The 20,379-nt window shown below is 57.9% G+C and overlaps 3 protein-coding genes across 7 annotated transcripts in view; 1 reads left to right on the plus strand and 2 right to left on the minus strand.

Moving 5' to 3' along the window:
- Positions 1-115: 115 nt before the first annotated feature.
- PEX16 (peroxisomal biogenesis factor 16) lies at positions 116-6,091 on the minus strand. 4 transcript variants are annotated; one of them, XM_055091574.1, is made up of 11 exons: positions 5,663-6,089; positions 5,420-5,455; positions 4,512-4,588; positions 4,022-4,155; positions 3,783-3,922; positions 2,986-3,066; positions 2,690-2,842; positions 2,529-2,601; positions 2,279-2,398; positions 776-840; positions 116-273 (listed from the first exon to the last, which is right to left on the minus strand). In XM_055091574.1, exons 1-11 carry the CDS (start codon positions 5,772-5,774, stop codon positions 215-217), a joined length of 1,050 nt encoding a protein of 349 aa, XP_054947549.1. In that variant the 5' UTR covers positions 5,775-6,089; the 3' UTR covers positions 116-214. The 4 variants fall into 4 exon arrangements, with proteins under 4 accessions (XP_054947549.1, XP_007125041.1, XP_054947550.1 ...); XM_007124979.4 differs by having other exon boundaries at positions 3,783-3,883; positions 5,663-6,087; XM_055091575.1 differs by lacking the exon at positions 2,529-2,601 and having other exon boundaries at positions 2,716-2,842; positions 5,663-6,091.
- A 4,084-nt stretch (positions 6,092-10,175) lies between these two features.
- On the plus strand, positions 10,176-15,256 carry LARGE2 (LARGE xylosyl- and glucuronyltransferase 2). Of its 2 annotated transcripts, XM_007124988.3 has the most exons (14): positions 10,176-10,272; positions 10,357-10,466; positions 10,810-10,892; positions 11,072-11,195; positions 11,444-11,615; positions 11,743-11,847; positions 12,334-12,446; positions 12,515-12,640; positions 12,739-12,894; positions 13,021-13,181; positions 13,598-13,876; positions 14,223-14,372; positions 14,475-14,670; positions 14,932-15,256. In XM_007124988.3, exons 1-14 carry the CDS (start codon positions 10,176-10,178, stop codon positions 15,139-15,141), a joined length of 2,082 nt encoding a protein of 693 aa, XP_007125050.1. In that variant the 3' UTR covers positions 15,142-15,256. The 2 variants fall into 2 exon arrangements, with proteins under 2 accessions (XP_007125050.1, XP_007125049.1); XM_007124987.3 differs by having other exon boundaries at positions 10,176-10,466.
- Positions 15,257-15,540: 284 nt separating this feature from the next.
- Positions 15,541-20,379, minus strand: part of PHF21A (PHD finger protein 21A) — a 208,541-nt gene continuing 203,702 nt past the window's right edge. Inside the window, exon 18 of the mRNA XM_055091391.1 lies at positions 15,541-20,360. Coding sequence (XP_054947366.1) covers positions 20,091-20,360 — 270 coding nt within the window. The 3' untranslated portion in view covers positions 15,541-20,090. The remainder of the gene's footprint in view (positions 20,361-20,379) is intronic.

A 20,379-nucleotide genomic window follows, 5' to 3' on the forward strand; every position in this document is an offset into this window, starting at 1 on the left:
AAGTCAAAAGGGTATTAGGGGAGCTCTAGTGGTGACCAGGGCTGTGTGCAGAGCCTGGCCAGGGTGGGAGCGCCAGGCACCCTGGGCGGTGGGCATGGAGAGGTCACAGGCTTGGACACTGCCAGAGTCAGTTTTATTAGGGCAGAGGGGACCAGGGGACTGAAGGGTTGAGGCACCCCCTGCCCTTTCCCACACCCCAATTGTGGAATGTCTGTCAGCCCCAACTGTAGAAATAAATTTTCTGCCAGGTAGGCAAGTAATCCATGAGTGGCCCTGCAATGACAGAGAGAGGAACAAATTCAGGGCTGACGGCCAGACTCCAACCTGGCTCTGCTCTACCCGGGGCCCTTCTGAGCCACTGCTGCCCAAATACAGCTGCTCCCATCCACATGGCAGGAGCCCCCAACTCTCCCACCTCTTCCCCCAGCATTGGCAGCGATCTCTGTCTTCATTTACAGACGAGGAGTTTCAGGCTCAGAGCAACCACACAGCTGTCCAGTTGTACATGCTGACGGCCCCAGCCCAGTGCCTCTCTGCGGTGGGATCTCCAAACAGGCTTCTCCAGCAGGCTTCATTCCCGCCATACAGTCTCCACCCACAAAAGCCAGTCTCATATCACTCGAGAAGCTGTCACCCACCCAACCTGACCTCCCAGGCTCCCTCTCCCAACTGTGCCAAGAATCATATTACAAGGAGACAAAGAGAAAACAGGGTGACGGGCCACACGTGAGACCCGACACACTCAATAATCATCACACCTCCGCCCCATGCTTACTTGTGACCAGGCCAACGCCTGGGACATGGTCTGCCAGCAGCTGGAGCAAAAAGAGGATCTTGGCCCTGCAAGAAAGGAGCAGGTTGGGTCGGTGGTATGGGTCCCTGCAAATGCAGGTGCTAAGAAGCCTCCACTGACTACCTGACTAAAGGCAGTGCATCTCTGAAGACAGAAAGTCACTCTGTGGATCAAGAACATCCTCCAGGACAGAAGGACGAGACCTCTGGTCCTGCCGTCCCCCAGCCACATGCCTGGAAAGCTCACACCTCAGCCCACAACTGGAAAGCAGCCGGGCTCTAGACACTATATGGTGTGACAATAAAAAAAGGGGAAGGAAGATACTCTCTTCCCAGCCTACACCCCAGAGGCGCCTCAGCACCCTGCTCCCTGTCCTCTGGGGAAACAAGAAATTTCTCTGATGGGTTTCTGGACCACCCTTTCACAGTCCGGGCCACTGCCCTAAGGGTGCTGGACTCCTAAGGTCAGCAGGAGACCGAGCCAAACTGGAGGTCTGCAGCCTGGGAAGCCACCTCTGCCATTACGGTCTCCCAACCCCTCAGTTTAATGAGATACTGGGGCTATAATGTTTCCTCTGTAGAGTGCAAGCAATCTGTAGGGGGGAGGTCACATGATCCAAATAAGTCTCCAGAATGTTTCCTCTAGAGTATGGAATAGGATTTGGCTTTAGTACCTTAAGGGCTTTTAAACTTATCTGAAAATAGGAACTGCCAGGCAGTTACTTTCACTCAGATCGTTATTAAACATGACCTAAGATTACTTTCTACCGTCTCAGAAAATAAACAGACGTTGTATGGACAGAACGTTAAGTACAATTGCAATTGAACACTCCAGACTTTAAGCAACGTACTTGTTATGACCTGGACAGAGGGGGTCCTGGGAGCCTCCAGTCTGTCTCACAGCCCCAGTCGCTGTACAGGGACCTCTCGTCAAATCTCGGTCTGACCTCAGGAGAGGTCTTTGGGAGACTCGGCCCCAGCAGGCCTCTCTGTCTGGCTGTGGCTGGGAGCTCTGGACCCTCACAGGGGATGGAGTGAGGGCTGGGCAAGGCAGGGACGGGCCAGGAGAGAACACGGACGTGGAATCTGGCTCTGCCACTGGCTAGTGGCTCCGTTTCAGTTTCCTAACCTCTTTGAACCTCAAGTGGCTCCTGTGAGAAGTGGGGATAATTCCAACTATTTGAAAGAACGACCGGCAAGTGAGCCGAGGATGTACCGATAGAAAGTTCACGCCCATGATCCCAGTGGCCCTGCCCTCAGCGAGCTGCCTACCAACAACAGCTTAAGCTCCACCCAGGGGCGGACGGCCCCAAGAAATCAGGGAGTGACCACACCCAGAACAGCACATAGCGGGTGCTCAGTGAACCCAGATCAGGGAAGGAGGGGGGAAGGGAAGGCGTGAACAGGCGTGGGGCACCGTGACCCACTTCCCTCCCCTCTGCTTCGCCGAGGGTGGGCCCTGCCATTCTAGGGGCCAGATCCTTACTCGGAGAAGCGGTCGTAGAACGGGGAGCGCAGCAGGTAGTAGAGCAGCAAGATGGTCCGGCGCCGCAGCTCCAGCCGCTCCCTCCGGGTCAGGCCCTTCCTCTCGCTCAGGAGGCTCAGGCTGGGGGGGAGGGGACAAGGTTAGGACCAGCAACAAGAGGAACAGGGACCCGTGCCTGCCCAGGTGAGGCCAGGACTGCAGCACAAAGCCCGGCGGAGGGAATGGAGCTCCCAGGCAGGCCCAGGCTCACCTGGTCACATCCACGACACCAGACAGGAGCCAGGGTGTCCACGACCGCTGACCCCATAGGCCCAGGCTGAGCACTGACGGCCAAGGCGTCAAGGATGTCTCCAGCATGTGGCCCGCCCTGCCCATCCTGTCTATCCCGACCCCACCCCAGGCCAAAGATACAGTGCAGCAGGGGCCGGGCAATATACAAGGACTCTGCGATGGTCTCCTGCAGCCCCAGCGGGGTGGGGGTGATGCTCAGCTCCTCGCGCTGCTGCTGCTGCCGTCCCTCCCGCTGCTGGGGGGCTCCCCAGTGCCTTGAGTGCAGGGACGGAGCTAGAACACAAGGGCAGCAGATGAGCAGCCAGGCCCAAGCCGGGGCAGGGCAGGGGAAGGGCGAGCAGTGATGAAAGCCAGGCCCTCAGGCCCATGCTGACCTCAGCACCGAGGTGTCTCATCCAGCTACATCCCACACTTACTGTTCTGGAGAGTTCGCACCACTCGGTTTGACCGCTTCCCCACATATGACTGCTCCCGGCTGCCAGGGCTGTGGTCACCATCTAAAAGGAACAGAGAAAACGTCTTACTGTCAGAGGAACATGTTTCCAGCAGAGCCTGCAAAGAATGTGTGTGCAGTGAACGCTTGTGGGTTAAGAGGAGAATGGATACGCTTGTACTACAGCAAAAGCTAAGTCAAGGACACCACAGCAGACACTGTGGCTGGGACGTGTCCACAGTGGGGAGCATTCTGCAGCCCTCCCCAGCCCAAGGAAAAGCCAGTAATCACCTGTGGCAGATGAGCCAGCCAAGAACCAAGGCTTCCCAGGCTCTGGAACAAGGCAGGGAAGACCCTTGGTCTATAGGGACCACAGCACCAAAGTGGCCATATTGGGACTTCCCTGGCAGTCCAGTGGTTAAGACCCTGCACTTCCACTGCCAGGGGTGTGGGTCCAATCCCTGGTCAGGGAACTAGGATTCCATGTGCCGCGCTGCATGGCCACACAAAAAAACAAAAAAACGAGGGGCTGTATCTTCTCAGTGCTTTGCTTTCAACATGACCATGAAGAGAAGGAAAGAGAAACAAAGAACTGCCCCCACCCAAGGTCAGGAGAGTAAGGCCCAGAGGCCAACAGCTGATGCAGGGTGACGAAAACAAAACGAGTCGATGGGGACAGATGTGCTCCACAAATGACAATGCCATATTCATGTTGGTCAGCTCTAAATCTACAGAACAGTCCCATGCCCCGTTTCACTCCAGAGCAGGGAAGCAGCTTACCCTGGGACTGTGCCTGGGTCTCCCTGTCCAGCGGAACGATGGGGGGTGAGGTCTGGAGGCCAGCCTTGAACCAGATCAGCAGGAACATCCGCAGTACAGCCCTGGGTTGGGAGTACGGCGAGGCTGGCCGGGGGAGGTGGCTAGCCAGCAGGGGGTCAGGGTTGCTCTGCTGAACACCATCTGTACAGCTGGCCTCAGGTACCCCCACCCAGGGCTGGCCCCCCACAATCCCAACATACTTGGCCAGCTGGATGAGGGCGACGACAAGCCAACGTCCCACTTCGCCCCACACCTTGGCAGCCCCCATCTCCATGAACACCTCCACACACTCCAGCACGCTCAGCCATGTCAGCAGCTTTTGCTGGGACAGAGACTGCAAAAACCCCAGGTCAATAGGTCAGGGGGCTCCCCCTAGTTTCAGCCCCTCCCCCTAGGGGACACCTCTGACAGGAGATGTGGATTTTCCTCCTTCCAAGACTAAGTGTGTAAGCCTGAGTTCTCCCGCTGGGAAAGGCTATTCTAGCCTCTGAAACCCAGTCTCTTCACCTGTTAAGGGCACCCTGACACCTGGACACTTCACCCAATGTGACGGCTTGAGGCTCAGGTGGATGCAGCCTCATCTCATGACTCTATGAGATCATAACGTGTGCTACCCACAGGGGCTGCTGGTTACCAGTTTGTTCCCGAGCCCCCATGCTTCCCACCCTCAGTTCCTGGCACAGTTCTTACCACAGGTAACTTTCTTCGAAGCTCCTTCCGTAGGATCCCGTCATTGAGCAGCACGAGCAGGTTAGAGGCAGAGTACACTGAGAGGTAGAGTGTGGCCTTGAGAGGCTGGCTCTGTAGCCTCCACCCCCTCACCTTCTCCCTAGTGTGGCAGGGATCACCTGTCACCTGCTGTGCTCAGCCACCCACACACTATGTGGAAACCAACATGTCTCCCCACCCACTTCCTCAGAACTCCACACTCCCCAAAATGATCTCTCAGGTGGGAGGCTGGGACAAGAAAGGATAGTTTGATCTCTAAGACAAACCAGCTACTGCCCTGCTGGATAGCACCCAGCTGCCCAGAAGTGCCCATCATGCTCCAAATAGACACAGATGTGCAGTCTCACCTCCTGGCCTTTGCTCTCGCTCTGCAGCCTGTCCCTGAAAGTCTGTTCCATCTCTACCTTTCAAAAGCTAGCTCACCCTTTCAGGACCTGTACCTCCTGTACTCACTGGGTAAACACCACTGAGGCAGTTACAGTCTGGGGAGTCTGGAATCTGGGAGATCTGGGTTTGAATCCTGGTTCTGGGACCTTCAGTGGCTGTTCCCTAACCTCATTTAAACTTCTGTTCCCTTAACTGGACAATGAGGACCACAGCAGTACCCACCTCACATGACTGTAGAGAGGATTAAGTGCGCAAAAGCAGAAAAGGTGCTTCGCTCAGCCTCCTGACCAGTCAAGGTCCCCAGACACGTCTCTCAACTATGGGGACATACATGGAGGACCTAGGGTAGTGGACGCTGTACCCTTGTCTGATTCAGTCACAGAACAGGATGAGCTAACGGGAAATCTGAAACGGGGTGGTCACCTCTCTGGGAATCCCTCCCCCACCCTACCTCCCCCCACTCGCCCCAAAGCCCGGCTCACCCAGCTCTGAGAGCTCGTGCGAATCGGCGAAACGACCTGGGGAGAAAGCACAGAAGGAGGCGTCGGTGAGAGTTTGCCTCACCCCGCGGCTTCGGGTCCCTGGACATTCCCGCCCTACGCCCTACGGGAACCTGGAAGGAACTTCTCAAACAGAGCGATCACTACCCTGACTCCGCAGGGAAGGGGGCCAGTGGGGTCAGAGGTCAGAGTCCCGAAGGGATAGGTCAATGGTCAGAGTGGCACCTGCCAGCAGGTAACTGAGGCCCCGCACTGCCGTCTCCAGCTGGGCCGTGGCGGCTGGGTGACGAGTCACGTACTCCTGGTAGAGGAGGCCCAGGAGCCGCAGCTTCTCCATCCTGCCCTCGGGACCGACAGACCCACGGACCTACAGCGCGACTGGCTACGGCGCCCTGCTTCCTGCGCACTCCTTCCTGCTTCCGGCCTTAGGCCCGCCTCTGCGTTGCTTAACTTCCGCGGGCCAGAAGAATGGTGACTTGCGAGGGCCATTGAACCACTCTTCACCCCATTTCGTAAATCACCCCCCACCAGGGTAGCGTTAAGCAACTCCGGGCCTAATCTCGCCCTCCCTACTCCTCCAGGTCATTGGTTAACACACTCTGCGCCCCCGACCCCAACTGCCCTTGCGCCTGCGCAGTTATAGCTCCAGGAACGCTCCCGCGGCAGTCTGAACAGTTCATTCTAGAGTGGAGACCAAAAGCCTAAAGTCTTTCCAATAGAACGCCGACAGGCTCGAACGGGAGGACTGGATTTTCAAGAGCTGCGAGGTAGCGCGCAGAAAGGAGCCTCCGTCAGACTTGGGGAGGTGCGGGGACAGCCTAAAGACAGTCGGACTGTGTGCAGGCGCGCGTTTGGCAAATTGCCTTTGTCTCCCGACCCCCACCAGAGGTAGTGCTGGGGAAACTGAGGCAGCGAGGAGTCCAGCCTCCCACGCACTCACGATCCCCTAGCCACCACCGTTAGTGCCTCGGCTTCGGCCCCAGCACCCACATGGGCTGTGCCCCCCTCCAAAATCGCGCACCCGCAGACCCATCTTCACAGAGAAAACCCTGGCCCGGGCTTCTGCTCACGGCTCAGGGTGACCTTAATCAGGACTTTCCCTTCCTTGGGCCTCAGGTTTCCCTATCTGTAAAATGGTTAGAGGGCAGACTTGGTCCTCGAACTCGGGATCAACCTCAAAGCGCTTTTTGGCCCTCGGGTGCACCTTCCGGCTCTCAGTTGCTCCCCAAGAAATGGGGGCTTCTCCAGGGAATCTCTTCCAAAACGGGACAGCCTCCCCGAAAGGGGCGGCGGCGGGAGAGGAGCGCCCAGAGGTAGAGGGAACGGATGCTCTAGAGAGGCAGCCGCCGATTGGCTGTGGGCAAAGGGGCGGGGCATGGCTGGGGCCGCGGGGCTGCGCCGTTGGGGACAGGGACCGCAGGTTTATGGTACTCTGAGAATAGTACTGTACTACATTGTTTTACCTAATCCGCTCCACCAGATACTACCTCCACAAGAGGAAAGGATCCGCTTAAGAACGCCCAGTCAAGACTGGAATCCTGGTCTAGTCTGACCACAGAATCTAGGCATTTTAACACACCCACCAAGAAACCACAGGTCATCCTTGCATTCCCTCCTCCAAGCCTCTTCCCCAGCTTAGTTTTCTTCTATATCAGGTGGGGAATCGAATCGTAACTGTCCTCCCCACCCATGCCAAGGAATGAAAACTCAGCGCCTAAGGAGAGGCAAAGGTCCTGGAGAACAGAGGTGGCGGCCATGGGCATCATCTACACCATTTTTCACCACTTCCTGGGTGCCAGGTTCACTCACACTTGACTCCTTCTAGCAACCTGGCTAGGTTGGTGTGAGCTACTTTTCACAGATGGGGAATAAGAGGCCCAAGGAGGGAAAAGGACTTGTCTCAGGTCACACACAGCATGGCACTGGCCAAACAGACCACAGTGAGAGTCTCCTGTGATAGGGCCCTGTCTCCTACTGTCCACGGCTCAGCAAGAGCAGCGACTGTTGAGGCCACTTGGTCATGAGTCAAGTTAGCACCTCCCTACATCGCATCATCTTAATGAACTTGTTCCCCAAACCTCATCAGTGGTACTCCTCTAGCCCCTCCGTCTGCGGCTGCGGAGAGAATGAGGAAGGGAACTGTGCGGTTTCTTCGGCACTCCCAGGGCTGGTGGTTCTGTGCTTCTGAGGAGGAGAGAGGCATGGAAGACAGAGGGGCAGCACCCCCACCCCCAAACACACACACCCTTGGACAGACTATAAGGGACACTGGGGCTGGAGCCTGTTTCTCTTCCCTCCCTCAGGACTGGGAAGGAAGGGATCATGAGCTCAGCCAGGCTGGCAGCAGCAGGGCTGCCTGAAATTTCCTCTACAGATCCTGTGCCTGATTAGGTCTCAGAGACAAAGAGTGGCCGTGTGTGCCGGAGGTTCCCAGGGCAACCCCGCCCTACTGGGCCCCTGCCTGGATTTGGTCACCTGGCTGGGCTTTGAAGGGCCTTTGGGCAGGTTGGACGTGATCCTGCCTCCTTCACTCTGCCCTGAACCACAGGGGAAGAGAGCTAGACCAGTCCAACAGGTCTAGCTCAGATGTGGACACTGAGGCTCAGAGAGGGGGCCTGACTAGTCTAAGGTCACACAGCAAAGTCCCGGGCAGAGCTGGGTCTCAGGCCTAGAAGACCAGCACCCTTTCATAAGCCCATGCCTATCTCCCTTTCCCCCTCCACACCCCAGAAGAATTTCTCAGAGGTCAGCAAGCATCTCAGCACCTCAATGTCCCCTGAGTGGTAAGGTTGAGCAAGTGGTGGGGCCAGCACTGTGAATGACTACCGTCACTGTGCAGACCCAGCTCCCTCCACAAACTCCCTGGTCAGGCCCTCCCCTGTACCCTATCTGCTCTCTTACATCTAACCCCCCCAGTCTCTGTTGAGGGGCTTGGGGAGGGATTCACCCACACCCACGCCACCTCCAGGCTAGAGATGAGGATTAGGGGACTGAAGGCTCAAAGCTCCAGACGCATGGGTGGACCCTACATCCCCTCATGTCCTCTCAGTTCCCAGATGTTTGAGGAGCCACATCAGTCTCCATGGTAACCACTGCCCCTGGCCTCCAAAGGCCCAAAGCCAGACCTTCCTTGCAGACTCCCCATTTCCCAGAGAAAGGCATCCTGGCCTCAGAGCAGGAGACTTGGGGGGAGGGGGTCTCAGGCTGGGCTGCTCTGCCACAAGTTCTTTTGGGGCTGGGGCCTCTCAGACCCTCGCTTTTTATAGCTGGAAGCTGGGCTGAAGGACACAGCCTGAACCCCTTTCCAGGTCACAGTGAGGTCCAGTGAGTCCCATCCATGTTCAGCACATACTTACAGGCCCTGGTTGGGTGCTGGGGTCCCAGTCCAGGGAGCAGCTACCTTCTAGGGGAGACATAGGCTATAAACAAGTCAATAAGGTCAACTTGTAAGGAGTGCTAGGAAAACAATATAAACCAAGGCATGTGGAAGGAGAGGCCTGCCTTGTGAGAATCTGACAGAATCCAGGCAGGATTCTAGGGCAGTTTCTAGGGCAGGAGACCCTTATGGAGGAGCAGCACTGAAGCTCTGTCTGCAGGGTAGAGCGCAGGAGGGGCCAGAGGGTGTTCTAACAGGTCACTTCAGCTCTGCGGGGAGAATCATGCCTGTGTCACAAGACGGATGTGAGGGTTAATTGCAATGAGGCTGTGGAACCTCAGCATAGGTCCTGGTGCAGAAGCATGCACGCTCAGTCAACCGTGGTTGTTTGTTCGCAGCCCAGAGCGTCCCCTAACCCCTCCAGGGCGGAAGGTCGGGGGGGAAAGGAAGAGATCCAGGCCGGGCGCCAGGCACATTCACGACGGTCTAGTGAAGGGTTGGGGATCCCCGGCCCTGCCTAGGGAGCCCAGGCCGCCTGAGTCAGTGAGGCCCCTCGCCAACTCCTGGGCAGGAGGCGACCTTCACAAGGCCGCTTTATGCTGCCAGGACACCTGGACTGAGTGGGGGTGGAGCAGACGGGGAGGAAAGCGGGGACTCCAAGTGCTCCACTGCTCCCCCGGGCGAGTCTCGGCCGGCCCCGCCTCCCGCCCCCTGAGCAGGTGTCCGGACCCATGAGGCCCGGCCTTCCAGCCCGCCCCCTCCCTCTTAACTCGGGCTACTCCTTTGATCCCGGGTCTGGGGATACGGCCCCTCCCGCAAAGGAAGGTTCGGGGGAGGAGATGGGGCAGGGAAGAGGGGGATGGGCTCAGAGCAGGTAGTTGGGACCGGTCCTTCCTGGGTGGCTGCCCCCAAGCCCTCCAGCCATTCTGAGGGTTCCCGGGTTTCGTCCCCCGCTGTAGGGGTCCTCGTAAGCCCGGGCAGGGGCGGGGCGGGGCCTCCCTCTCCCCCTCTCCCCCCCCCCACCCCGGGGAGGGGTCTCCCCGCCCCTTCGGATTCAGCCAAGCGGAGATGAAACCTGAACCCAGGTTGGGGGCGGGGCTGGCTCCCGCTCCGACCGGGCAGGCCTGCTCCTTCATCTCCCCTTTGCCTGCACCCCAGCCGTCTTCTGAGAGAGTAAGGTCGGGATCCCCAAGCCGCTGGAGCAGGTGAGGTGGCGACTTGGCGCGGGAGAGAAGATCGGGTGGCCGTCGGGCCCCACCGCCCAAGGCTGACTCTCCTCTCTCCCTCCCTGGTCCACAGGGCCCGCGATGGAGCCCACAGCCCGGGGTCGCGCCCCGCCGTGAGCACCCCCAGCCAACAGCCATGCTGCCCCGAGGGCGCCCCCGGGCGCTGGGGGCCGCAGCACTGCTGTTGCTGCTGCTTCTGATCGGTTTCTTCCTGTTCCGTGGGGACCTGGACTGTGAGCGCAGCAAGCGGGAGGCGAGTGGGGGCGGGGGGGACCCGGGATCCTTACCCAGGTCGCTAACGCCACGTGTACCTCCAGACGAGCGGCCACGGCCGCGGGGGACTGCTGCCTTCGACGGAGACCGGCCGGCAGACCCCGGGGGCCACAACGGCTCGGATTGCATCCCGCCGCGGCCGCCCAAGTGCGAGGTAGGTAGGTGCGCACGGCCCCTGGCGGCGGGAATCTCAGGGGCGCCGCGCCCCCGGCCCAGGGACCTGGACACCTGTGGGAATCCCAACACCTGGTGTGGGCTCTGGCACTGACCGGCCAGCTGGGGGCGCCTGGAGTTCGCACCTCCCCTTCTCCTGGCCCGGCTTCCCCGTTTGTGAAAGGAGGGGGTGTACTCCCACTCTGCGGAGTCCCCCTCGACACTCCTGCCTAGCTCTGATGCCGGGTGGGGCTACACTGTCCTGGGCCAGGTGAGCCCAACCATGGGTCCTTACCGTCGAGGGGAGGAGGAGGCTGCTGCCGACCTGGTGTCCCCCTCCCTAGCTCTTGCAGGTGGCTATCGTGTGTGCGGGCCATAACTCCAGCAGAGACGTCATCACCCTGGTGAAGTCCATGCTCTTCTACAGGTACAGCCAGGAGTGTCCCTCTCCTCCCTCGAAGGTGGTTGTAAGAATATCCAGAGCCGGGTACAGAAAAGCTCTCGGCAGAAGTTGGCGCTGCCACTTCTGAGCCCCTCGAAGGGTAGGGCTTCTCCCGTGTAGTTCCTTCTGGGGCCTTCAGCTTTCCTCCCTTGTCCTTCCTGAAGGAAGAATCCACTGCACCTTCACTTGGTGACTGACGCCGTGGCCAGGAACATCCTGGAGACGCTCTTTCACACATGGATGGTGCCTGCTGTCCGGATCAGCTTCTACAACGCTGATGAGCTCAAGGCAGGAGCCCTGGCCCTTCTGCACCCCTCCCCAGCCAGACCCAGCCCCCTCCTTCCTCCCAGGGTTGTGGGGACCACGGGGAGAACAGGTTAGAGCTGCCTGGGACCTCCAGTCCCATCACATCTACTGAAGCTCAAATCCCTCACCCTCCTGGGGCCCACCCCTTCTTCCTCCTGTGTTACCTGAGTATGTTTTGGCACTCGTAGGCCCTTCGCTTGCAGGCTCATGCCCTGTCCTTCCACCCACAGCCCCAGGTCTCCTGGATACCCAACAAGCACTACTCTGGCCTCTATGGGCTAATGAAGCTAGTGCTGCCCAGCGCCCTGCCCCCTGACCTGGCCCGTGTCATTGTCCTGGACACAGATGTCACCTTTGCCTCCAACATTGCAGAGCTCTGGGCACTCTTTGCTCACTTTTCTGGTGAGAGGCCTGGGACCCCACCCCAGTCAGCCCCTTTCCCTGGCCCATGCAGGCCTCCCTGTGGCCTAGCCCTGAGCCGAGGTCCAGTGGCAGCCTCAGGCAGCTCCCTCGTGCCCTCCCCTCCCAGACAAACAAGTGATTGGTCTCGTGGAGAACCAGAGCGACTGGTACCTCGGCAACCTCTGGAGGAACCACAGGCCCTGGCCTGCCTTGGGCCGGGGATTTAACACAGGTGGGGACAGTCGGGGGGGGGGGCAGGGGAGGCAGGAGGGGCAGCCACTGGTCCTTGGGCCCCAGGGGCTGGCTAGGGCACAGAATGCTTGGAAGACCCCCCAGGAAGAACGGTTCTGTAGAAAGAACACTGGGAGAAGAGCCAGAAATCACAGTTCCAACCTTGTCTGTACATGCTGAATGACTATGGCCAAATCATTTGGTTCCTCTGAGCCTCAGTTTTCTCATCCACTAAATGGGGGTGACTTTACCAGCCCTAGGATCACCAAATTTGAGAAGATGGTTGTGGAGATGCTCTGTAAGCTGTGCTTTGCCTCCCCTTCACCCCCAGGAGGATTAGTTTTTGATAGAGCTAGTACATGCTCACGTCTGAACAGTGAGAAAATACCAACACGTCACAAAATAAGCATTCAAAAGACACTTTCTTGAGCCCTGGCCCCGAAGCTGGTCATCCCAGGTGGGCATGACAACCTCTCCCCATGAGCAGGCGTGATCCTCCTGCGGCTGGACCGGCTCCGGCAGGCTCGCTGGGAGCAAATGTGGAAGCTGACAGCCACGCGGGAGCTTCTCACCCTGCCTGCCACCTCACTGGCTGACCAGGTCTGGGGGAGCTTTTTCTGGGGGTGGGGCAGGCTCTGGGCCAAGATGTGATGGCTGTCTCTGCCCAGGACATCTTCAATGCCATAATCAAGGAGCACCCGTGGCTGGTGCAGCCCCTGCCCTGCGTCTGGAACGTGCAACTGTCAGACCACACACTGGCTGAGCGCTGCTACTCAGAGGCGTCTGACCTCAAGGTGAACGGGGTAGGAGGACCGAGTGGTGGTGACGGGCCCAGGATGGGGACTCCTGCTCCCTGCTCCCATCCCCCCACCGATGCCCTCCCTGGTCCCAGGTGATCCACTGGAACTCACCAAAGAAGCTTCGCGTGAAGAACAAGCATGTGGAATCCTTCCGCAACCTCTACCTGACCTTCCTGGAGTACGATGGGAACCTGCTGCGGAGAGAGCTCTTTGGGTGCCCCCGCCCGCCCCCTCCTGGGGCCGAGCAGGTGAGAGGGAGCCGCCTTCCCTTCCCTCGGGGAGGCTCTACCCCTCTGCTCTGGTGGGACCCGGCCTTGTCTGGGGCTTGTCCGCCTGCCCCACCCAGCCCGTCCTCCTCTCCCCCATCCCCTCAGTTGCAGCGGGCCCTGGCGCAACTGGACGAGGAGGACGCATGCTTTGAGTTCCGGCGGCAGCAGCTCACTGTGCACCGTGTGCACATCACCTTCCTGCCCCACAAGCCACCGCCCCCCCAGCCCCACGATGTCACCCTGGTGGCCCAGCTCTCCATGGACCGGTGAGGGTGCCGAGGGCAGCCCCAGGGAGCACGGTGTGGTCTGGGACTGGGGGTTTCGAGAGGAGGGTTCCACTTGGTGGAAGGAAGAGCTCTTACTGCCTGATGCTTGAGGAGTTCCAGGAGTTGGAGACACCGGAGATGGTGGAAGGAGCTTGGGCTTTGGGAATCATTCAGATGTCTGGAACTGCCCCTCCGTAGCTGTGGGACCATGGGCAAGGCTTAATATCTCTGGCCCTCAGTTTTCTCATCTGTCAAATGAGAAAGTACCCACCTTGTGGGGTAGTTGTGAAGATTAAATAAGAGCATGTCAAAAAGCGCCTGGAAGGTGCTCAGCAAGTCACTTGAGGGGGTGTCTGTGGCAGCTAACGCGGGAGGTATCCCAGCCCTCCCTGGGCTGACCACTCCCCTCACCCCAGGCTGCAGATGCTGGAAGCCCTGTGCAGGCACTGGCCGGGCCCCATGAGCCTGGCCTTGTACCTGACAGACGCAGAGGCCCAGCAGTTTCTGCGTTTCGTGGAGACCTCGGTGGTGCTCTCCGCCCGGCAGGATGTGGCCTACCACGTGGTGTACCGTGAAGGTCCCCTCTACCCCATCAACCAGCTTCGCAACGTGGCCTTGGCCCAGGCCCTCACGCCTTACGTCTTCCTCAGTGACATTGACTTCCTGCCTGCCTACTCCCTCTACGACTACCTCAGGTGGGCCGGAGGAGGGAGAGGAATGGCACGTGAGTGGATGTGGACGGGGTGGGGCAGCACCCGCAGGACCTTGGCGAGTGTGTGCCTGCTCCCTTCTGGGCTGCAGTGTCCTCTGTAAAATGGGGGCTGCATTTGGGTGGGGGCCATGTCGTTTCTCCAGGCTGCCTAGGAGAGTGACTGGCTGGGACCTGCTCCCACAGCAGCTCCCCGTGGCCTAGTGGGCTCCAGGGTGAGCTGGCCCCTGAAGTCGGGTCCTACCTCTAATAAAAGTTAGAGAACCACTGGGCCCAGCGCTGGAGGCAGAGCCTTCCTAGTTCTCTCCTGTTCATGGGTGCTCCATCCTCAGGGCCTCCATCAAGCAGCTGGAGCTGGGCAGCGGGCGGAAGGCAGCTCTGGTGGTGCCCGCATTTGAGACCCTGCACTACCGCTTCAGCTTCCCCCGTTCCAAGGCCGAGCTGCTGGCCTTGCTGGACGCTGGGTCTCTCCACACCTTCAGGTAGGAGAGGTCACTGCCCTGCCCCGGGGTTCCCCACACTGACCTCCTCCAGCCACTAGCTCCTAGCCTCGGCCTGGCTCCCCGCCCTATCCTGCCCCACAGGTACCATGAGTGGCCCCGGGGTCACGCGCCCACAGACTATGCGCGCTGGCGAGAGGCTCAGGCCCCATACCACGTGCAGTGGGCAGCCGACTACGAGCCCTATGTGGTGGTGCCACGTGACTGCCCCCGCTACGACCCCCGCTTTGTGGGCTTCGGCTGGAACAAGGTGGCCCACGTCGTGGAGCTGGATGCACAGGTAAGGGTCACCTCATTGTCTCCAGCCTTGATCTGAATACCTCCAGGCTTAGGGAGCTCACTATACCGCAGTGGGGCACACTGCACCCGCACCGTTAGGCAACACTCTTAGGCGTTCCACCCCTCTGCAGAACTAAAGCCGGCTGCCTTTGGCCCTGACCATGGCTCTTAGCGGCTATCGAGTAAATCTGCTCCGCATTCCCCCGAGCTGCCATCTCCCCGCCAGCCCAGGCAGCAACTGTCCGCCTGCCCCACCCCCCAGGAATACGAGCTGCTGGTGCTGCCCGAGGCCTTCGTCATCCACCTGCCGCACGCCCCAAGCCTGGACATCTCCAGCTTCCGCTCCAGCCCCACCTATCGTGACTGCCTCCAGGCCCTCAAGGACGAGTTCCACCAGGATCTGTCCCGCCGCTACGGGGCTGCTGCCCTCAAATACCTCACCGCCCTGCAGCAGCCCCGAGGCCCCACCTGACCTCACACCTGCCCCGCGCACTCCCTGCAGACACCGGAGCAGCTACTTGCTGCCGCCCCACCCTCCCTGCTATTTAAATTATTTATGGTCTCTGTGGGAAGGGCTGGGACGGTGCCTCCCTTCGCTGCTCTCCTATGGCTGGGGTCCAGTGCTCCTCTGCCCCAGCTGGTTTGGGGCTGGTTCCTGCACCCTCACCTGTGACATCCCTTTTTCACAAGTAAAGTTTTAACAGTTCCTTTTCATGTTCCTCTTGGTTTGGGGCATGAGGAAGTGAGCCTGGGGAGGTGCTGAATCTGGCATGGAGGCTGCCGGGACTGGAGTGTGTCCTGTTCACCCTCCCCTGCCCCAAACCCAACACCATGAGTCTGAGAGACTTTATTTGGCTTTATTTAGTAAAATGTTAAAATAAATAAATACAAATTGATCAGCTGCTCTGTATCCCCCCCACCCCCTCAAAACAAAAATCAAACAAACAAAAACAAAAACTTTGAAGCACAAAACTCCAAATACAAGTTCTACCAAGACTGAAATCACAAAGGGCATGGACAAGAGACAGGGTGGGAGCTGGCTGGCTCTTTTCTGCTCAGAGCTTGCTGACCTCCGGCTGCCCGTCCTGTCCTGCCTGACTGCAGCTTACCCTGGGCTGAGGACCCAATGACACCGGAGAGAGGAGCAGGGGCCAGAGACTGCTGAGGGGACAGTGGAGTCCTCAGGGAGGAAGAGCCTTTGGGAGTGGGGAGTGAAGGGAATTTGTGAGCCCTGCTCTTCCTTTACAAGGGCTATTTTTCAAGAGCTCCACCGGGGTCAGCTTCCTTCCCCTTTACTCTGGTGGGAAGGCCAAGAGGAATCTTCTCAGAGGCCACCCCCTCACTTCCTGGAAAGGAGCTGATACTGAAGACGGCTTGAAGTCAGGGTGAGAACGGGTCTCCTGTTTCCTGCCAAGGGTGCCCAGCTGAGGGGTGGGGGTGAGGTCCCCAGTCTTTTAGACAGAGCAAGGTTGCCTCCATCCAACAGAAGCCATGGAATCTGGAGAACCCAGGGCCTGGAAAATGTACCTGGGCCACCATCCATCCTGCTACCAAAGAGCCTTTTGCCCCTTGGGGTAAAAGTCTCCTAAATTAAGCCCTTTGGATAAATAAGAAAGACCAAACCCTAAAAGGGAGGGAAGGGAGGAAGCCACTTTTGAGTGTGCTGTGTGAGTCGTGGGTTGGCATGAGAGCGCGAGGAGGCTCCGCTGGCCCCAAGAGAGTGTCAGAGATGGCTGGAGAGGCAGCTGCACCCGCGGAGAGTGAGGTGAGCAGGATACGCGATCACCCTCACAGGAGAGGTGTGGGGCGAGCAACTGCACCCATTCACACCACCTGTCGAGCCTGAGCCAAGCAGCGGCGGGGACAGAGGCGGGCCTGTCGGGAAACCGGGCACTCACATGGCGCCAGCTGGAGGCTGCCACGGCCATGTTACAGGCCCCACACAGGTAAGGCCCACGAGGGGCTGCCCCGAGCTTGGTCTCCCTGCCAGGCACGACCAGCAGGCTTGTGCCAAAAGGGCCTGATAAGGAAGGAAGAAAGCAGAACTCTGGATGAGCTCGGGAGCGGTGAGACAAGATCCAGCAGGCTCCGTGAAAGAAAAAGGACCTGCAGGCCACACTGGCAAGAATGTGAGCAGGGATGATGACAGCAACATGACCTCACTGTTTCCAGGGCGCGTCACCTGAGCCATGGGACTGACAAGGGGCGTCCTGATCCAGGACCTGGGGGGCAGCTCCTTCCTAGAGCCAGACCAGCCGCTCCCTGGCCTCTGAAGTGACTGCAGGCCAGCTGCTCTCAGGTGTGTCTGTCAGCAGCTACACTGGGGCACGGGGAAAAGCAGCAGAAGGGAGAGGGGGAGGGAGGGAGAGGCAGCTCCGGTGGGGCAGTCATGAACTTGTGTCTCAGGCGGTCACAGGGACCCCACAGGTCTGGAGGAACGGAGAGGGTCTTCTCTTGGCAGGACAGTGAAGGAGGAGACTGGGTGACTAGGGCCCTTTCTTTGCAGTAAGGGGTGCTTGGGAATTTTGAGTCCAGAATGCAGGTTCGGGGGCAGGGTTGCATTGTTTACGCCACACTAGCTGACTTGCACAACAGCTTATGTCTGAACTTGAGGAAGAATCCATACCCCAACCCTAGGCAAGGTCAGAGTGTGCCTGCTCACAGCAGCTGGCAAAACCCTGATCAATTCCCACTGCTTTCAAGAGGATAGGTATTATGTGGCAACCTCCAGCCTCTGGGCCCAGACAAGTCAAATGGGAGGGCTCCAAGACAGTATAGCCCGCCTCTGGGCTCTGAACCTCTGCCAACTATTCCTCCAACTAGTCCAGGCATCTCTCAAAGCTCCCTGACTAGACATAGCACCTGGGTTTTTGCATGAGGAAAGGGAGCTCCTTTCTTTCCCCCTCAGGCAACCTTGCAGCCAGGTCCTGACTCTGAGGCCTGTGCAGCCCCTCTTAATCCCCTCTTCTAACATCCCAGGAAGATGAACGGAAACGGTTGGTAGAGATGAGACACGTTTTACCTAAGGAGTATTTCTCTGTTGCAATTGCTTTCAGGATCCATCTCTGTCTCTCTGGGCCTAACTAGGTGAGGGAGAAACTACTGGGCCCTTTTCCGCCCCTCCTAGACTCTGGCCCTTAGGGGGCGGGCTTGGGAGAGATGCTCTGGGAGTGCCGGGGGGTGCAGAGCCCCCGCCTCCCTCCTGTGGCCAAATGCACGCAATGGGCAAAAGGTCTCCAGCCGGAGCGCACACTTGACAAAATTTATTTCCCACAAGGCAAGATGATAGAAATGGTCTGAGCCTTTCAGAACCCCGCTTTTCTCAAAAAGAAGACAGGCCAAGCCAAGGCAAGCACCGCATTCTAGCCAAAGGTCACCCAGGAAGCTTGTGGGTGGGCAAAGGTGACTGGAGCCAGCAGGCAGAGAAAGCAGCTGGAGATTCAGACCTCTCTTCCAAGACATGAAGACACAAAGGCCACCCTGGGCTCTCTGTCTCAGAGACACCATGTCCCCTCAAGACATCTCACTCCCTTGTTCTTTCTAAGCACCAAGGGCTGATGCAGCCTGCCCCCTGCACCCTTCCACCAAAGCCGGGGTGCGTAGGCACCAATGAGCTTCAGTGGCCATTTCCTTCAAAGCTGTCCCCCAGGCACTCAAAATGCTGGTGGCTGAAAGACCAAGAGCAGCACCAAAGGAAGGGATCTTATTTAGGCACCAGCCTTCTGCTCTAGCAAAACCCGAGGAGACAACAGGGAGGGCCCTGACACCATCCACACTCCATGTGGGCTTCTGAAACAGGAGCCCAGATCCCTGCACCAAGAAGAGAGGACAGTCTTTTCTGAGCAGGGGAGAATGGTGGGAGAGCTCTGCCCCTACTCGTCAGGGCTGCAGCCGTCCGGAGGACAGCAATCATGGAGACTAGCCCACCAGTCTTGAGACACAAACACAGCAAAATGTCATCATGTTCAGCAGGTTCTGTGCTAAAAAATTATAACTACACAGCATTTTCTCCAGTTCTGACACCTTTTTAATAGAAATCACTGTTTTTAGGAAACAAATAGCACTTTTGTAATTTTTTTTTTTACAATGTTTCTTACCTTGATCTTAATTTAAGTAACACTAGGAAGACCTCAATCTCTTTTATTTTCCTTTTTAATTAAAAAAAAAGTTGTTGTTGTTGTTTTCCCCCAGATACAAAGATTTTTGCCCTTGCATAAAAAAACAGTGCCCCGAACGATGACACAAGGACTCACACAGACTCACTGGACCTCACTGACACTATGATTCCTATTCTACCATGCAAGGTCTCGACTACCCTTAATTGGACTGTCAGCCTGAAAAACAGCTTCTCTATTCCTTATTTTAGTTTTTGTTACCAAAAAAGTAAAATAAACAACAAAATAAAACTTCTTTTTAAAGAAGAAAGAACAGAAACAAAAATTTTTAAAAAAAGAGAAAAGCAACGTCTCCATTCAATTCACACACACCTGGGTCGCGTGCTGCTTCGCTCAGGATCTTCTCTTCTTATAAATATAGAAAAGGGATGGAGCTTGTTTTCAAGTAAAATCACTGATCCACCTTTTTTCCTTCCTCGACACACACACCCTTCTTCCCTGCCCCGGGCAAGGGCCACCTGAGGCCTGGGTCTGCTTGTTCTTGGAGAGGGAAGGTAACCGGATCATCCACAGGGACGGTGCCGATTTGCCAAAGCAGGGAAGGAGCTTGGGGAGGGGTGGGGGAGCGGAGTGCTCCGGAGAAGACCCCGGTGGCTGTTCTTGGTGTCCATCTCTCCGTGCACTGTGCCCGCCCCAGACAATATGAAATACTGCTTATCTGATAAACTTTTCCCCACCCTGGCTCCCTCCCATTCCCTCCCCATCCCTTCCTCTGGGCACTGGGGTTGGTTAAATCTCGATTTCCTCTTTTTGGTTTTATAGTAGTGAAAGTTTAGAAACAGGAAAGCCCACGCACTCTTTGGACTTGTCTTCTCTACCTAAACAAACAGCTCAGCAAATAAGGGTCTGGAACCTGCTCCCCCCACCCCCGCGGCCCGTCCCCGCTCCCCACCCAACAAAACAAAAGCGAGCCCACGGTGGTGGTGGTAGGGGCTGCCGCAGGCACACACTGGCGTGTAACAGGGAGAGCAAGTGTATTATCCACTCGGCGTGGTGCTGGCCCAGAGCCTCCAGCTGGCACGGTTTCATGTGGCGTGGTCCAGTCTTTGCATGTACACACAGAATAAGAAGGATCAATTGGCAAACTCTGGTGCCACCCGGCACAAGCATCTTCTCTCTCTCTGGAACCAAAGAACCAAAAGAATTCTGTACTTTCCAGAAGAAATCCGGCTTTGCTTGTCTAGAGTCTTCAGTGTTTTGCTCTCCTTGCCACTGGGATCCCGTGGCTTCTCCTAGCAGGGCTCTGTTATTTAGTCTCTTCCCCCGGGTTACAGTTCGCTGTGCAGCTCTGGGAGGAGGAGGAGGGGGGCGGGGAGGGCGCCGGCGTGGAGGTGCTGGCGTTGGCAGGGGGAGTGCAGTCCGGGCCATTGGAGACGGCCCCCAGAGTGGCCTCAGAGTCTACGGGTTTGGAGAGGTCGATGCCGTGGATGAGGCGGATCAGCTGTTTTACCTTCTCCAGGGAGCTGTGCATCTCCTTCTGCCGGGCCAGGATGGTGTTCTTCATTTCCATGCATTTCTGCAGCCAATGAGAAGGG

The sequence above is a fragment of the Physeter macrocephalus genome, chromosome 16, assembly GCF_002837175.3.
Source record: "Physeter macrocephalus isolate SW-GA chromosome 16, ASM283717v5, whole genome shotgun sequence".
In the NCBI taxonomy this organism is placed as follows: Eukaryota; Metazoa; Chordata; class Mammalia; order Artiodactyla; family Physeteridae; genus Physeter; species Physeter macrocephalus.